The sequence below is a fragment of the Orbicella franksi genome, chromosome 1 (genome assembly GCF_964199315.1).
Source record: "Orbicella franksi chromosome 1, jaOrbFran1.1, whole genome shotgun sequence".
Taxonomy (NCBI): domain Eukaryota; kingdom Metazoa; phylum Cnidaria; class Anthozoa; order Scleractinia; family Merulinidae; genus Orbicella; species Orbicella franksi.
Genome location: NC_138145.1, coordinates 9,849,161 through 9,866,660, shown reverse-complemented (window position 1 = coordinate 9,866,660; position 17,500 = coordinate 9,849,161). Strand labels below are relative to the sequence as shown.

General features: G+C 40.1%; 2 protein-coding genes across 2 annotated transcripts in view; both read left to right on the top strand.

Moving 5' to 3' along the window:
- The window catches only part of LOC145488913 (uncharacterized), a 15,876-nt gene extending 5,784 nt beyond the window's left edge, over positions 1 to 10,092 (top strand). The window contains exons 7-19 of the mRNA XM_081467770.1: positions 1 to 200; positions 514 to 632; positions 1,310 to 1,454; positions 1,817 to 2,173; positions 4,655 to 4,860; positions 5,295 to 5,496; positions 5,876 to 6,550; positions 6,677 to 6,736; positions 6,837 to 6,854; positions 6,944 to 7,273; positions 8,103 to 8,278; positions 8,527 to 9,106; positions 9,737 to 10,092. The exon at positions 1 to 200 is cut by the window's left edge and continues 179 nt beyond it. Coding sequence (XP_081323896.1) covers positions 1 to 200; positions 514 to 632; positions 1,310 to 1,454; positions 1,817 to 2,173; positions 4,655 to 4,860; positions 5,295 to 5,496; positions 5,876 to 6,550; positions 6,677 to 6,736; positions 6,837 to 6,854; positions 6,944 to 7,273; positions 8,103 to 8,278; positions 8,527 to 9,106; positions 9,737 to 9,915 — 3,247 coding nt within the window. The 3' untranslated portion in view covers positions 9,916 to 10,092. The remainder of the gene's footprint in view (positions 201 to 513; positions 633 to 1,309; positions 1,455 to 1,816; positions 2,174 to 4,654; positions 4,861 to 5,294; positions 5,497 to 5,875; positions 6,551 to 6,676; positions 6,737 to 6,836; positions 6,855 to 6,943; positions 7,274 to 8,102; positions 8,279 to 8,526; positions 9,107 to 9,736) is intronic.
- Positions 10,093 to 12,098: 2,006 nt separating this feature from the next.
- The window catches only part of LOC145475382 (uncharacterized), a 22,066-nt gene continuing 16,664 nt past the window's right edge, over positions 12,099 to 17,500 (top strand). The window contains exons 1-5 of the mRNA XM_081455300.1: positions 12,099 to 12,385; positions 13,232 to 13,291; positions 14,202 to 14,426; positions 16,129 to 16,240; positions 17,080 to 17,288. Of these exons, the coding sequence (XP_081311426.1) occupies positions 12,304 to 12,385; positions 13,232 to 13,291; positions 14,202 to 14,426; positions 16,129 to 16,240; positions 17,080 to 17,288 (688 nt within the window). The 5' untranslated portion in view covers positions 12,099 to 12,303. The remainder of the gene's footprint in view (positions 12,386 to 13,231; positions 13,292 to 14,201; positions 14,427 to 16,128; positions 16,241 to 17,079; positions 17,289 to 17,500) is intronic.

The window sequence follows — 17,500 nt, the reverse complement described above, 5'->3', positions numbered from 1 at the left end:
ACAGGCTTCCATTAATATATCAACTCAAGTTCAAGGTGGGGTGTACGGAGCACCGGGTGAAGCAGCTCATCCAGGGATTTACAACGGGGCATTTGTATACAACCGGGCAGTTCCCTACTACATTCCACCAACTCAGTACAATGCTCATATCGTAGCCAGACATAGGGAGTTTCTGGACTCGCGAGGACTCTCAAGAATTCGTAAGTAGACAGGCATATGTATTTATATATATATCTAGAAATACCTGAAGTCGTCTCCTATCGTGAGAGAGTAAATGGACTTTCGAGGTTAAAAAGGTGCTTTCAGATGTATCTCTTGTCTTTCTATTTCTTACACTGCCTAACCGCTCGCATTATGTTACCAAAAGAGCGACCATTGACCGCCAAACCCACGCTTAAATTTTATAACGCAAGCAATCACAGGATCCTTAAATAACTTGAGTGTTTAAAGGGGGGTGTTTTCAGTCGCTGTACAAACGTCTCACCATTTGAACAACTTTTCTTTCCTCGATAGTTGTTAATGGTGCACTGTACGTGGTGTACTCTTTTGATGTTCCTGCTAGTCAGAATCCTACGTATAATCTCTGTTGGCGAATCACCAATGGGAGACTAGAGCTGTCTCAGAATTGTCAGGTGCGTACATTGTAAGGCTGTGTCAACTGATTGAATCCAGCTAAGGATCGCGTGGAGAGTTAAGGTTTTTCGATTTTGAAGTCCTATTGATGAAATGTTTCATCATTAAAAAGTTGATTTACGTATTTTAAGATAGACGACGTTTTGATCCTCTCACTAAACCAGACAATTAGACAGGGAGACCAGTCTGTCTCGATGAGCTTAAGACCTGCTGCGCAAGTTGTCAATGACCATCAATGGCAATCAGTGAAATACAGTTTGGACAGTTAACATTGATAGATTAGAAACTTCAATTCAATCGCTGGCCAGGTTTGGAATTGCAATGCTAAGGAATGCACAATATACTCCATACTTTATAGCAAAGATCTCCACTGGAATATTAAGCCTCTCAGAATAAATGATAAGAGTACATTATATCAGAATTGTGTAAAAGCTGAACATATAAAAAGCAAACCCGAGATTAAATTCAATACCAATAATTCAAATTTTTTTATAAGTGCAAATTTCTCGTCGTGATCGGAGATTCGAAGTCAGCTATTCCCACCCACTTGAATACTTTGGATGTAGATCAAAGTGTGTCTGTAAGAAAACTTTCTTTTACGCATAACATCTGTAAATAATCGCAAGGGTTTTCTTTTCGGAGCTTACCTCTTCTTCTTTACCTAATTATTCTTTAGGCTTTTGCCATCAAGATTCCAGGGTTTCACAAAGGAACTGGCGAACAACAAACTATATCATTTGAATCGGTGTGTCATCCTGGTCACTATATTAGGCAAAAGAACTACAGATTTGTCTTGGGGATGAACGGAGACACAAAGTTTGGTATGTTTGTAATTATATCGTAATGACTCTCAGAAGTTTGCATATGGCTATATGTCGATATGTCTTTTTACAATAACTGCGCAAATTCTCGCTCGCTTATGGCTAATTTTCATTGTCAATAGGCAGACAGACGAGGACAATTGTTATTTTAAAACAAATTAAAGTCAGTTTTCCATACTTCTTTTCTGTTTTTGACAATGAATTTTGTCATCTGTGGATCCACTCGGCTATCTATCTATCTAATTATGTGATTGATGAATATCAGAATACCTCTGTCTTTAATCCCTTGCACTGACGACTATTTTTAACAACTTTTCTTCCACAAAGACGCTAAAAATATTCCACTCTTTTTGCATCGTTAGATTATGATGCAAGTGCAGCCTTTTTCCAGGTGTTTTCCTTGCCAGGAGCATTTCAGTTCAGCCTTATGAGAAAAGGATGGTACATCTGCAGAAGTATAAATAAAGACTATCACCGAACAGACATAGTCACAGACTTCAACATGGCATCCGATTCATGGTTAAAACGTTGTTCGTTCGCTTTAAGACCTCTGGCTGCAAACGAGAATCCGCTAATGAACTGTTTTGACACCGCGCCATCACTCAAGCCTCCAGGAATACCGTCAATTAGTTCCACAATCTCAACACAATCACATGCAAACAAAACAACACCGACCAAGCGTCCAACTACAGTGCCAACTACACCGCACAAAGAAGAAGGTGAAATGCATTTTCACTGTCATTCATTATGAAACGGGTCCGTAAAACCAGTCACAAGCACTTACCTTTAAGGCCCAGGTCAAACGTCAAACTTAACATGAGACTACTTACTTACTAACTACTGAAATCGCAACTTGAGTCGAACCAAACGGGTAAAGCTCAACCATTGACTCAAGCGTCAAACTTAATTCGAATTTAGATCGACCAACACGTCTGAAACAGACGGGTAGAACGTGTTGGTCGATCTAAATTCAGTCGGACGAACTGAGTTGAGTTAAACGTCGAACTTATCATGAACTTAATTTGCTCAATTTAGTTCGTCTTATGTGAAGTTTGACGTTTAACCTGGGCCTACGTTACTTGGAACAGATTTCCAAATCTTGGCATTCTTGTGAATCAATTTTAAATGCGCCAGGATATTCTTGAGTTCCTCAACCGAGGTTTTTGTAGGACGGATCTCGCCGCGCAGAAAAGACCGAGGGCCATGAGTTAATTCACAAACAATAAATGAAAAGCACATGTGGGTTACTGAACAAGTGTAAGGTCAAGATGGCTGAATACTGGTGTGTACGGACAAAGACGCAGTCGAGGTTCATAAACACGCAAAGAAAACCTAGGCCAATATCCAATCATCTTCACTGAAAAAGCTTAGTCAAGAAAGGACTTATTATGTTGCAGAAAGAGGAAACTCTACTTGCTGGATACAGCTGGCAGTCCCAGGCGGGCAAGGTTAAGCTCTTATTAACCGAGCAGGAGGTCTGTATGGGAGAATCTTGACCGAGGTCGTGAGTACAGATCGAACGCCGTGAGATCTATACACACGACCGAGGTCAAGAATCTCCCATACAGACCGACTAAGCTCGGTTAATAAGATGTTTATTATATGGCAAACAAGAACAATTTAATTCGTTTAATGTAACTGGTTTGTAGGGAACTGACATTTTGCTTGCGAATGGCGATGAGCTGAACTTAATTCTGCCGAAGTCTGCTCGTCCTCTTTACTTTTTTTTCTCATCAGGCTTTTTGGGACTTCCATAAATAAATATTGTTAGAAGAAAATAGTCAACACTTTTGCATTTTAGTTTGCAACTTTTTCATCGCGAAACATTACCGGTTTAGATACCGGTCTAGATAGGAAAATCTAAACCGCTTTCAATATCGATTTCAGCCAATCAAATTCGTGAATTCGGTAGTTCCCGGTCCTTGTGAGACACAGCCATATAATAAAGCTTCATATAAACCGCTCGGGCAATCCATCACAGCACAGGATATGGCTCATCTTGCTCGCGGAGCTTGCAATATAATAATGAATGAGTTGCCGGAAATCGGATACCCGTGTTTGCGCAAAGAACTCTGGGATCGTTAGGGGGCAAACATTGCAAGTCGCTAGAAGGAAATGTATGGCGAAAAGTTGTTTTGACGCCCAAAAACATGGTTTTGGGGTGAGATCTTTTTCGCCGTTGTTTTATCGCGAATGGATTTTGGCAATGTCGATACATGGAAAATGTAAATTTTTGTTTGAATAAGCGTTAAATAAGTGATAAAATGTGCCGATAAACTCCCTTTTGCTTGCGTGAGGTTTATTATGAAATACATTGAACAGAATATTGAAAATTTCAATACACGCCTGATCTCGAGAGGCTACCCGGAGAAAATGGTAGAAAAAACCCTCCGAGAGGTGAAATATAAAGACAGAAAAGAAGCTCTAAAACAGAAACCGAAAATTGCAGAAGGAACTACTACCCTTTGTGTCGGGCAATTTCACTCAACCGTCAATACCAAACTTTGGAAAGCATAATAACGCGCAAATGGCACATTTATATACAAATACTCAGAGATATATTCAAGGAGCCACCCTTGATCTGTTATAGAAAAGGAAAATCACTGAAATACGTACTTGTAAAAGTAAAACAAAGGCTTTGAGCAACCCAGTAGCCACACAGCATGAGTCGCGGGGACTCATGTGTCTTAAATCAACCCCAGACAGTACAATGATCGCCACCGGGCTTATTTCCAGTATTATTTGTATGACTGAGCTTTCAAATAAGCCAAAAGTAGCCTGTACACAACTTAAAAGGCTTTACTGGGTTATTTTCTCTCGATTTATACGTAACTAATTTTGCAATATTTTCAGACCATTACGCGATGTAAATTTCACAATAAACCTCACGCAAGCAACGGAGTTTATCGGTAGATTTTGTCACATATTTCACGGTTATTCAAACAAAAACTTACATATTCCACATATAAACATTGCCCAAATCCATTCGCGATAAAAACGACGGCGAAAAAGCGTTGATCTCTCTCAAAAATCGTTTTCTTGAACCTCGAAACAACTTTTCGCCATACATTTCCTTCTAGCGACTAGCAATGTTTGCCCCCTGACGATCCCAGACACGCGTATCCGATTACTGGCAACTCATTCATTGTATTTACTGAAAATAACTCGAGTGACTCTATTCATGATCTGCTCACATTTAGGTCCCTGTCTCAACTTTACCTTTTGGAACAACGCTGGTGTGCCTTTCATTCTCTATTCCAGTCTCAAACCGGAAGGTTATTTGGTCACAGGACCAAAGTTGCATCTTCATTACGTCATTCGTGACGGTCAAGTTTTAGGTTTGCAGAGAATTGGTCATGAACATGAGAGAAGACGACGTGGAAACGACGTGGAGGTTCTATCTGAAGTAAGCTGGAAAGTTTCCCGTTGCGTTCTTTTCTGTAGGGTTTGGTTTTCGCTTTGGTAATTTTAACAGATGTGCGGAAAATGCTGATCCGGTTACCTATTGGGACTGGCTTTTGTGTCAACTATGCATGCTCCTCTCTTTCTATGAAATTAGGTCAAGCGAGTTCCATATAGCTTAGCACTACCAACAAAATGCAACAAATACCTCTTATATGACCACGTTTTTAACATGGCTGATGAATAACGTGCTAGTTTACAACTAATCGGTTATTCTCAACACTAAATTCATTGAAGTGTAGAAAGCAGAGATTGCATAGATTGGATTTATCGGTAGGTGATCGATCTAGCCGGTCAAGAGAGGACTGGTTTATAGACGGAGCAAGAAGCATCGGCACTATATGTTAAATTACTGTACTGTTATTACTTGAATTACAGGTAATGGATGAATTGAGCGATACCCAGCGGATTTATCTGGACCAGCCCAAACTAGCAGCCAGACAGCTTGTTACATTCTGGGCCAAGGATCCAAATGGGAAGCGAGAAATTCTTCTGGACGGAAAGGAACTAGTGTACGCAATTCCTGGCCTTCACTGCTACCATTATATACAAGTGACAGTCACGTCCAGACCGAAATCTAGTATGTGAAAAATGTACACTAATGAACTATTGAAACAAATAATCTCTTTAAGAAAGCATCCAGTTTTTCAGAGCAGGAATTCTAACATTTAATATTGTTTTCTCAGTTGCATTCTCTCAATCCTTGTCCTTGCCTTTCTTGCCATTAATTTACTGAAAGAAACGTCTGGAACAAAAAACAACACCGTACCTGGATATATTACTACAACACAGTACTACACCAAAAAAAAGAAATCCATCTGCGAAATTGATACGGCGCTTACTTAAGGAGTGGTTCACTGAATCTTGTCAAAATGACCTGTGGTTCGAATCTTGTAAAGTCAAAGCCTTAGTCAGATGCAGGACTAACACTGATCTCTATATCTCTGTTTCCATTTTAGGTCCTCCAACGACGAAACCGACAACACAGACAACAACACTGAAACCTTCACCACCACTACCAGCAACCCTACCACCAGCCCCACCACCAGCCCCACCACCAGCCCCACCGCCAGCCCCACCTCCAGCCCCACCTCCAGCCCCACCTCCAGCCCCACCGCCAGCCCCACCTCCAGCCCCACCTCCAGCTCCGGTTTCGTTACCACTACCTCCTCCTCCTCCTCCTCCTCCTCCTCTTCCCACAAAAATAACACCTCATATACACATTCACATTCACCCTCATCCTCAACATTTTACGCCACCAACAAAACCGACTCACGCGCCACCTCCCCCACCACCGGCAACACCAGAACCGTCTCCTCCTTCAATAAAGCCAACAAAACCACCACCTCCTCCTTCCCCCCCTCCGCCAACCTCGCCATCACCCTCTATTATAACAACGAAGCTTCCTGTTACTTTTCCACCATGTATTCCTGGAGTTCCGGGGACAACTTTGTCGACCATTCGCCCATGTTCCCCAAAAACACCTCGTACCACTAAACCACTAACTACCATTCTTCCACCATGCCCACCTTCTCCTGGCCCATTACCTCCTGGGCCTCCTACATGTAAGCCTAAACCTAGCCCTCCTGTTATTCCCCCATGTTTTCCAGGATCTCCACCACCGTGCACTCCTCATCCTGGCCCACCTCCCAGTCCCCCGCCTGTTCTTTCACCCCCATGCCCACCACCGGGTAGCCCACAAACGCCTGGAGCCCCACCTCCGTGCGTGTCACCCCCGTCACCTAAAAGTACGCCTCCACCGATTGTATCGGTTACTTTACCAACACTTCCTCCAATAACAACGCTTCCTACACTTACTGGTGAGTAGCATTTTGTCATCTTGAAAGATGTTCATTTGTTTAATCATTGAAAGGTACAAATAAAACATTTTAAATTCTAATAACTTTGCATTGATTTCAGGGTCAGTGACAATTCAAGGTAAGTTTGTTTCTTCACAAAGTCACATAGATTCAATTTAGACTCCTAAAATACAAAATTCAATGCTTCTCGTAAATCTCAACATACAGGTTGCATGCCAACCCATGGAGGGACCTCAAAAGGCGCTTGTTGCATTTTTCCGTTCATCTACCAAGGAAACCCGCAACACCGCTGTACTAGAGCCGAACGAGGCTATCGCTGGTGCGCAACAACTACTAATTATGACGCTGATAAGCAATGGGGATTCTGTTCCAGTTGCTTTTTGTGCTACGGCGGCAATTCAAATGGCAACTGCTGCCATTTTCCATTCATATATGGCGGTAAAATGTACACCACTTGTACAACTCAAGACGGTACCAGGCCCTGGTGTGCCACTACTTACAACTATGACGTGGACAAGCTGTGGGGTTATTGTGGAGGTGAGAAAAATGCATTTTTCTTCCATAATTTCCTAAAACGCTTTAATTTACTTTGGGCAAATTAATGAAAAGTTTTGATTTCTTTTTACATACGAAACTCTCCATGTCCAATCAACTCTATTAACTGTCGCTCTGTCAAAGACAATTTCAAAGAAAGGTTATTATGACATAGCTAGCAAAGCGGCGCTAGCTTTCAAACACAGCACACGTAAGCGCCAGTAAGGTAAGGTAAGGTAAAATCTTTATTTAGACACGGTATTTCCTTCAGGACTTAACAATATTAAATTAAATTAATCTGACTACCTAACTAATAAATCACTAATAACTACTGCCATAAAAGAAATGAAAAAAACCTGCTTTACAAGTAAGCCGTGTATAAAAGCAAAATAAAACTATTCCACAGTACAGCTCCGCTGTAGGACAGACTTCTTTTACAATAATTAGTGCGGGGCTGTGGAATGGCAAGCGAACAGTCACTATCTCTTAGGTTATAGGTTAAGGTATCGGAACGGAAGACAAATTGCGCACTAAGAACTAAGGCATAATCCATGGCGAACGCTCATGACGTGGGAAAAGTTAATGTCGCTTCGTCAGAGAAATTTACGTCCAATACAAAAGTAAAAATCAATTGCTTCATGCTTTTAGTGTGTATTATCGAGTTAAGATGCACTTGAGAAGTTTAGAGAGGACTGAAAGAGCTGGAGTACACTTCTGTTTCTTTGATGCTCTCCAAAATTTTCATGTGCATCAGAGCTCGATGATGCACGCTAAAGCATGAATCAAATGTTAACTATCCTTGCATTTTTCATTTCCTTTTATCGGTTAAAAGGTGATGCTCCTGGCTCGGTGCCTCAACCCAACATTGCCTTTGCACCATGTCACTCTGACTGTGACGGTAAGTGTGTCGACACGTGTCCTGACTACTGCTGTGTTAAAGGCCCAATGAGCAAAACAAGTGGGCAAAGCCAACCTGCCCAAGTACCTCAGCTTCCTCGGGTACCTCAGGTAATAATTGCAATTTTACTCAAACCGTTAAATATTTCATTCTCTGACATAATGAAGCAGAACTCAAACTGCTTTTATGATTATGTTTCTACCTAACAAAAATTAGAAGTGGGTTTCAGATCCAGATCCACACACATTTCAGTTCTGTTTTTGTTAGCACCTAGAGTTGACTGGACGTTCAAAGTTTTAATAACCTCCTCTCGATCGTCTGCTTTAAAGAACCAACCCTTTCTCTTCATTTGCAACAGGTTCAGCAACCATCTGAATTGCAGCAGACCTCTCCGTCATGTCCAGCTCTCTGTTCCAAGGTCTGCCACCCAGACTGCCCTGTCCGCTGTTGTAATGCTTCCCCTCCCTCGCTCTACGTCCCCAGTCCGCCTCCTGCTCCAACGTACTGCCCACAGGTCTGCTACAGCATGTGTGTTAGTTCCTGTCCAGCGGACTGTTGTACAAGTACACAGCGAGGAGTTAACCGTGGCACACTGTCATACTCTGTTAGCCTACCGTGTCCGACTAACTGTTATCATAGTTGCAGTGTTAACTGCCCTCTTCAATGCTGCAAGGAAGCGATTAAAAGATACAGACCTATGGCACAAGCTGTGATGAAGAGTTTAATTGCTGGCAATTACTTGAGGATGCCTGGGCCGCGCACGGTTCCTGTTATAGATTCACATCCACCTTCATTACCGAACATTATGATCCGCTCTAACTTACCATGTCCAGATAACTGTAAAAAAGTGTGCTCATTGAGGTGTTCCAAAGAATGCTGTAGAAGACAGAGCGGAATGGGAAGCATTAAACAACCAATCCAGAATACTGCTCGGCAAGGTGGTCAACATTTCAAATTTGAACATAATACGTTAGGCAAAGGTTCCATCATCTGTAAATTTAGTATGTGTCGAATACAAATTTTTACCACAATTGCTACTAATCTCGAAATCTGATTGCCTAATTTGCCGTTGTCGATAAGAATCCAGACAACGCTGCTGGTGTCAATGTGTCACGCATACCTATTTCAGCTGGCGCTCTGAAAAATAAAAACATTTTCTTTGACGTTGATACTGTGGTAAAAAAACAAATCGAAATGTGGTTTAACGTGGTTTGTACGTTAATCGACAACGATACGCGTTATCACAGTGGGTCCACAACGTTTTGACCACATTGATGACGCGTATCGTTGTCGATAAGAGTACAGACCACGCTAAACCACGTTCGAGTTGTTAATACACCGGTAAATAAACATCGTGCTGGGTGAACCCTATTCTAAGTCATGTGGCATGCTAGATGTAAAGCAAACTACACTATCATCGCAAGGTTGTTTGTATTGAAACTAATCATTTCCTTCGCTAGGATAAGTTGTAACAACAGCTAATTCGTCTACAAGCAGTTAATTAAACCCATTCTCACTGATACCAACTTTAAACTTTAATTTCAACAAAGTTTTATTTTGTCTTCCAGATTGTAAAACTGGCGTCACTACAGTGGGTGGAAACGCTCAGGGTGCCTGTTGTAAGTTTCCCTTTATTTATAAGGGAGCGGTTTACTGGAGATGCACAGCTCAAAACGAAGTCAAGAGATGGTGTTCGGTCACTAAAGTGTTTGAACTGGACAGAAGATGGGGCTACTGTCCCTGGTAAGTAATATATAACTATGAAACACTTCAATAACAATAGCTCCAAATTGTAGGGAAAAAACTAGATAAAGCTTAACTCTTATTGAATCCTTTAGACCGCTATCACAGTGTAACAAACTCTGCGGAAAATAAATGTGTCTACAATCACTGTGAATCCGGAGAACATGCGATTTAGTTTACATCTCCCTTCACGACCAGATTCTTTGACAAAGGAATGCTTTTAGTGGTTTTGCAGTCCTCGGTTACAAACGTTTTCCCTTTATATTTAAGATTCATTAGTTTCAGATTGGCGACCAAACTGGAGTGTATTGTTATAATGTGTAAATTATAACCAAAAAGATTCCGTATGAAACGTTTCCAATTCGTACTATAATCCCAAACTCCTTCTGTAATGTAGAGAGGTCAGGGTCCCAAACGATCGCCCAAGCACACATTTTTCCGTCGCGTTCATCTTCACGGCTTAGTAACTAACTCTAACTCTAACCATTAATTTTCTTTCTTTATATCCTTTAGAACGCTCTGATGTGAAAGTGCTCTTCTAATCCTTGGATTGTCGCGGCTTTTGAGTGCTAAAAATGCTGCATTGCATAATTAAAAGATTGTGATTAGATGAAACAATTGCTTCCACTGAGGAGTGGTAAACGAGGAACGCGCGTCTATCGATCAAGATGAAGAGACACACATATTCCCTACTAGGAACACTTTTTACGAAACAGTTCACTTTTTTATCTCAACAGATAACAACTAACGGTTTTCAGAACCAGTTGGATCTGTCATTCCAAAGTTGGACAAATCGTTAGCACAATGCAAAGTTTTTTTCTCGAAGTTTTCATAATTTTGCAATTATTCATCAAATAACATATAATAAAACACTCTTTTTATAGCATCCTTTACATACATACATACATACATATATTTTTGATGAGGCAGGTCTGCGTCTGGCAACCCAGAGGGCTGGTGTGGACCTGCCATAAAATATATACCTAAAAACTAAAATCTAAAATTATTAAAAATACATCCTTAGGATTCAAAAGCTACTAAAAGATAATTTAAAATGACTTAAAATTTACATTTCTATTAAAATTAAGTATAAAAAAGAGTGTTTTAAAAATATAAAAATGCGCTATTCTTAGATTTAATAAGGCACGCCTCTTTCTCGAACTGTATTTGGTCTAATGTTTTTGAGGCTAGTTTAAGTTTTTCTTTAAAAAGCTGAAGAGAAGTAACGTTTCTTATGAATTTGGGATGGAATTCCACACTATAGGGCCTCTATACCTTATGCTATTTCTTCCGAGTTCACTATCATAACGTGCTAGCGAGAAGTCATTCGAGCGCCTTAATTTGTAACTAGTCTCATTTGTGCGAGTTCCAAGTAGGGCCGTAAGCTGCTCCGGTAGAATATCATTATGCACCTGATACATTATCGATGCGAGCCTCCGCTTATAGATGTTTCCCTACCATGACTTGCATTCTAAACATTATCCTTATGATATTTTAGAACACCGCCATGTCTTAAAAATATTGCGACAATAATCTTAGCGTGAATTTTACAGCCGAGAAACATCACAGGAAAACACAGGACATCGAGATTCTTGAATTATCTCCACCTTTGGATTTCTAAGTCATCCTGGTTGCAATTTCTTTCGGATTGTTTTTTCGGATCTCTTTCCTGATCAAGAAAGAAGTTCTAACAATCTTTTCCTTAGCTCATTTTCAGGCAACTTACCGTAAAAACGTTACTTTTCAATCTTTTGTAGGGATGTGCAGTTTCTTGTAAAGTTTGCTGTATGATTCAGCATACAGCAAACGACATTGACTGGGTCTTGGGTTTTGCCATACATGCCCTGCTGCTTCTCGCTGCATAAACGTGTTTTATTATCTTGCTATGCAGCACCTTCGCTTGAATGCAGTACCAAAGTCGCCAAACGAGAACGTTACTGCATGATCCCAGTACCAGCTCAGCCCTCGACGTTAACATATACTTCAGAAACAAGGCGCTTATTGTTCTCTTCTGGTGTTGAAATTATATAAAACAGGAGTTCAGAAGCATTCACCACTATTAATTAAACATTTCTTTCAACACCTTTTGTAGGACCAATAAAATAACTCATTTTGCAACCTCAGTTCCAAGAACTCCTGAAAAAATTTCGACAAAAATTTTATGTGGGGTAAGTTTGAATCCTTTTACTTGAGCTTCTTACATTGGATTACGTCATGACGTTTCCAATGACACTACCAAGTGACTTTTAGCGGGTGGTGTATTAGTCTAGAAATTTAGTCCTTTTAAAGAAAAGAAACACTGAGGGAAATCTTATAAATGATGTTTATAAAAACGATAGAAGTGGACCATGCATTCCCCGTGAACCTGACTCTCGTGTCATGAACGTGCAATATGAGAATTGTACCTATTTTGCTGTTTGGCGTTTTCATGTGCGAGGGCCATGGGTTCATTTTGGAGGAAAAGAAACAAAAAGGTAGGTCAATGACAGGTTGAAATACTTTCTTTGTCTGAGTCGCGGGCAATGTAAACTTGTGAATTAGAAATTAATCCTGACTTACATAGGAATCAAACTGTTTCGGTCGACTTTGCTTTATGTTAGCTGATTTATGTATAAAAGCCTTCTAAATTTATTGTAAATTTGTTGTTATGTTCTGGGTCATTCAACGACATGTTGAATGCGTTCACAACATCACTTGTCGTTTGTGAACTGAAAGAAGTAGTCTTAGTGTCTTGGTGGAGACTGTTTATTACAAAATCATCTTCACTCAAAATATTTAGTCCAAAAAACCTTAACAGTGTTGAAACTGGTTTAAAACATGATAATCAGCCATTTCAAAGATGTACTTAGAATTAATAAATATGTGCTGGCAATGTCAAGCTGCTTTATAGGTTTGTCAGATTGAAAACTGGTACCTACAATAATTGAGGGTTTAGATTTGATAAGGCACTCCAAACCTGAAATTATTACAAAAACACAGTCAAAGAGAGTCGACGTTCTCATAAAGCCCTAGGTTTTTTTTTCTTTTTTTTTTTTTTTACTGCAAGATATTAAATAACTATTTGCAACTTTGCAGAGCTTATTTATGTACTGAGTGTTCTCATTCTGAAATGATCATCTTAAGTTTCATTTTCTAAAATAAATTTGGCTTTCGAATTTCGAATGGATGTCTTTAACCCTAGCTATATGGAGATTAATCTGTATTGAATACAGCTCGGTGGAAATTTATAGCAACCACTGATCAGTAACTGCAAGTGATTGCTATCCTATTAGACTAAGTGTCTTTCATCTACCATTGATTCCGTTTTTAAATCCTTACAGCGGAAAAGGAAAAACAAAGTCCTTACACTGCTGAAATAATCGCAAAGCGGGATATTAAAGGTAGATATTATTCACTTACCCCAACAGTTACCCTGGGTGTTATTGAGAAAAGCGTTACGTAACGTTTGAATTCATTAAAATCCGCCAGATTCGTTTGGGAAGTTGCTAAGGAACTCATTGTGCCAATGATGGCGTTGACCTCTGTGTGCTTTCAAGTGCTCACTTGAACTAATTTAATAATTGCTGCGGTAATTGTTACTTGTTCTTTCCATTTGCTCAAAACCAGCAGGGATTGATTGTGGTTACATTAAGCTACATGTACTTGTAGTCGAGTAGGAGAAACAGCTGTTTCTATACCTAAACGTACCATTCTGATACGCTTTGGCGGCACATATATCAGGCGAGTTTAATCGAGCAATGGTTCGTATCTTTCTACGCGACGTAGTCGAGCCGAAATACCCGTGGCGAGACCAAACGAGCCTGACATACCGCCGAAGTATAACAGAAAAGGTACGTTTAGGTTTTTGCCGTACCCAGATCCGGCAAAGTGACCATGATATCGTACGTAATGATATCAGATCAGTGACTTGAAATCACAGGTCATCAAGACAGTAGACACGGCTTCTGATTGGCTAATTGCGAATTTGAGTAGGTTAAATATAATATCTCTTACAGTTTCAAATAAACAGTGCAGGTACATCAGTCAATGTCTACCACGACCCTATAAGACAGTTAAGGTTAGGGAAGCAGCTTCAAAGTCTCGTTGATTGTTTCAACCACCAAACGTTATAACATGTACCTTTTACCGCAAAAAAAAAAGAGTTTCATAGATTTCCGACAATATAGCTTATTATGTCAATGACCGCTGCGCGTTGGTTCTAGTGTTAGCGAGGATGCCTGTCTTTAAATGGAATGCATGCAACTTCAAATTACCGAGGTTAATCTGTACAAATCCTTCCTCAATCTTCAGCGGTTAAGATGCGGCGACAAAGAGGAGTCGTTCTTGAGCGATGGGATAGGGTCGACGGCTACCTAGTTAAAAGACTTTTAGAAGATCCCCGCTTCCCTTCGCTCCCAACATATGCTGCTATCATACCAACATTCAGCCAGCCAGACAACTGGGGAGATCATTATGGATCGCGACTCAGAGGTTACTTTGTTCCCCAGCAGAGTGGACCACATTACTTCGTTATAGGTATTAGGCATGAGGATATTCAGACTGTTAGATCACGTGGCTTATTTAACAAAGAATGTAATTGCAGCCAAAAAGGAAAACGAGAAAATTAAATGGTTATTTCACAACTTAAAACACACTTCAGATTAAATAGGCCATTTCCTTGTTACCTTGTGCCTCTGTTTCAAAACGAGTCTTCGCGCAAAACCTTTCATATGAAAATGAGTTTGATCTTCATGAAAATGAACCTGTAGGCGGATACATTTCCATATGAATGGTTTTGCAGGAAGACTCATTTTAACAGAGAGGCAAAAGGCAACTCGGAAGTGGCCTATTTTAATTTTCATTGCCTTCTAATTTCAATTCTTGTGGTATGGGGCCTATAGCACTTGTTCCTTGCAATTGTGTTCTCTTACATCTACTTTAACTCTAGTAGACCTTTTTAGCTAAGGCGGTTTGTTTTTCCATTACAGACCACGTGGTATTCTCAAGAGAATTTTTTTTTTTTAATCTATCTAAAATTATTCATTTGAACATTTGAAAGCAAGAATTCTCAAGAGTATCATCACATGGTCTGAAATGGGGCAACAAACTGCCCAAGCCGAAAAGGTCTATTAGATACTAGCTGCGGGTATAACCTAAGACTTGCTAGCTCCTATTCAGTCTCGTAGTTCAGGGTGGTAGACAGAATTCGAAGGTCGCGTGTTCCAATCCCAGCGTGAAAGTCAAGCAGATTTGTATTTGCCTCTTGTGATCCTTATAGAAATTTTTCCCATCTTCGCAAGGGCTAACCCTCAGAAGGAAATTCATAAGCCAATTATTTAGCTAGAAATTTTCCATTCCCTTACTAGGGCTAACCCTCAGAAAGAAACGCATAAAGCCTCTCATAAGCTAGTTAGAGTATAGTTAACAGAGGAGAATGGTTATGAAACTCGACAAAGTTTTTTGTTGTATGTTTTTGTTCTCTTTTTTGGCCTTGACTGTACACAAAACACAATAGTTGTTTATTACTGACCGAGGAACTAACCGATAGAAATGTTTTGATTCTATTCTGTAACTCATTGCTCCTTTGATGTTTGCCGGACTTCATAACCATTCCCCTCTATTAAATATGGTTAGAGCGGTTTTCAATTGAGTGAAACCAAAACCAAAGTAATCGCTCTGGCCTATTACAACGGACGCTGCACAGTTAAGCGTGGTTTACACATACGGGGCAAATGCAAACGTAGATGCAAATGAAAACATAAGAAAATAAACATGTGAGTGACCCTAACGCATAAGCAAACGTCAACGAAAGACGTGGAAAACATTTCATTTTCATGCATACCAATTGCATTTCACACGTGTAAACCGGGCCAGCGCAAAAAACAAATTAAATGAAAACAAATACCTTAGGCTCGTCCGCCATCTCGAAAAAGACTTCGAGTACCCATGCGTATGTTATCTTGCATTTGCGTTCAAAGTGTGAACGTCGTTTGCATGTGCAATTGCATTTGCATTTGCGCTGCAAGTTTGAACCAAGCTTTAACAAATCATAGCTCTAAGCCAATAGATGTGGCTGAAGCACAGCGCGGAAAAACATGAGCGAGTAATTCACGATTGGCTTTTGTTTTCATTCTGATCAGCTGGCATATTTCTTACATATTTGTTTGCTCAGTTGTTTTAAACCTTTCTTCGTCACCTCTAATCTATTATTTATTAATTTTTATTTTCATTTTTTTAGCGAGTGACAATGAAGGCCAATTCTATTTCAGTACAACAGATAACCCAGATGATAAGGTCTTGATATGTCGAGTTCGGAAAGGCCACGAATCTCTTCCCATGGAATTTGACAAGTAAGAATTTCCCGCCATTTTTATACAACGCACACAATTGAATTGACTGCTGCAATACAGTTCGGAGTCCGTTAGATAATTCTACCCAGTGCACATTACAGTGGATGAGTAACATGGATTATTATATGGCTAGCTCCGTGAGCGGGCAAGATGAACCAAATCCTGCGCTGTGATTGGCTACCTGAGCGGGCAAGATGGAGCTATCTTGCCCGCTCGGGACTACCCGCAGTGTCCCGCAAGAAAAATTTCCCCGAAAGCCATATAATAAATCCTTGATTGACCAAGCTTGTTCGGTCAAGATGGCTTGATATTGGCCGAGTTTATGGACCTCGATTCCGTCTCGGTCCATAAACACGCAAAAAAAAATACTCGTCCAATATCCAGCCATCTTGACCTCACACTTGGTCAATAACCCATACATATTCGAGGAAGATTAATGAATCGCTCGAATCGATTTGGGTTATCTTTGAACAAAACAAATTTTTCTCCGTTTGCGAACTTTTAGAGTTGTTAGCGGTGCCGCTATCAATCATATATTACATCAAACCCTGAGAAGCTGACTGTCCCGGCTCCCATATAAAAAGGACAGGGACACTCGTCCTACCTTTTAAGGTCTAAAAAGAAAATTTGCTACGTCCTAGGGTGTTCAGCCTAAAACGGTCCCCACAGTACTCCCCACAGTAGGAGCTTTCACGGTACCTTTAAGGGTATTGAGCCAAAAAAATTAAAGACAGTGTTATTCAAGATTTCCGACGAGTACTCCGGTCATTTTTTATATGGGAGGTCCCTCCTAGGGATAGTGAAAGGCGATAATAATTCCGTAGCTCTTAGTACGTATGATTCTGGGAATGTTTCTTTTCCAGATATTCTGAACAAATATCTCAGGCACTGCATTTGATTAAAGGCTCGTATTACTACATCGAAGGGCTACATAAACAACAGTATGGCAACGACACCTTTGCTGTGGGAGTCCACACTCCTGACAAGAGGAAGTACATCCCTATACCTTCTCAGTTTCTGTGGACAGCGACGCCCCCTAAGCCTAATGGTATGCCAGTTATTACATAATATAATTCAATAAAATAATACTAAAAATTACTTATATTGCCCCTTTTAACATGCAGTGATCAAAACGCGCCTTATTTCACGAATTTCGAAAATTATATCAAATTTTTAAAATAATGCTAGATTAAAAAAGTACGTTTTGAGTAAGGGTTTTAACTGTTATCATTTTCTATATGTAATTTGTATATATTTAAA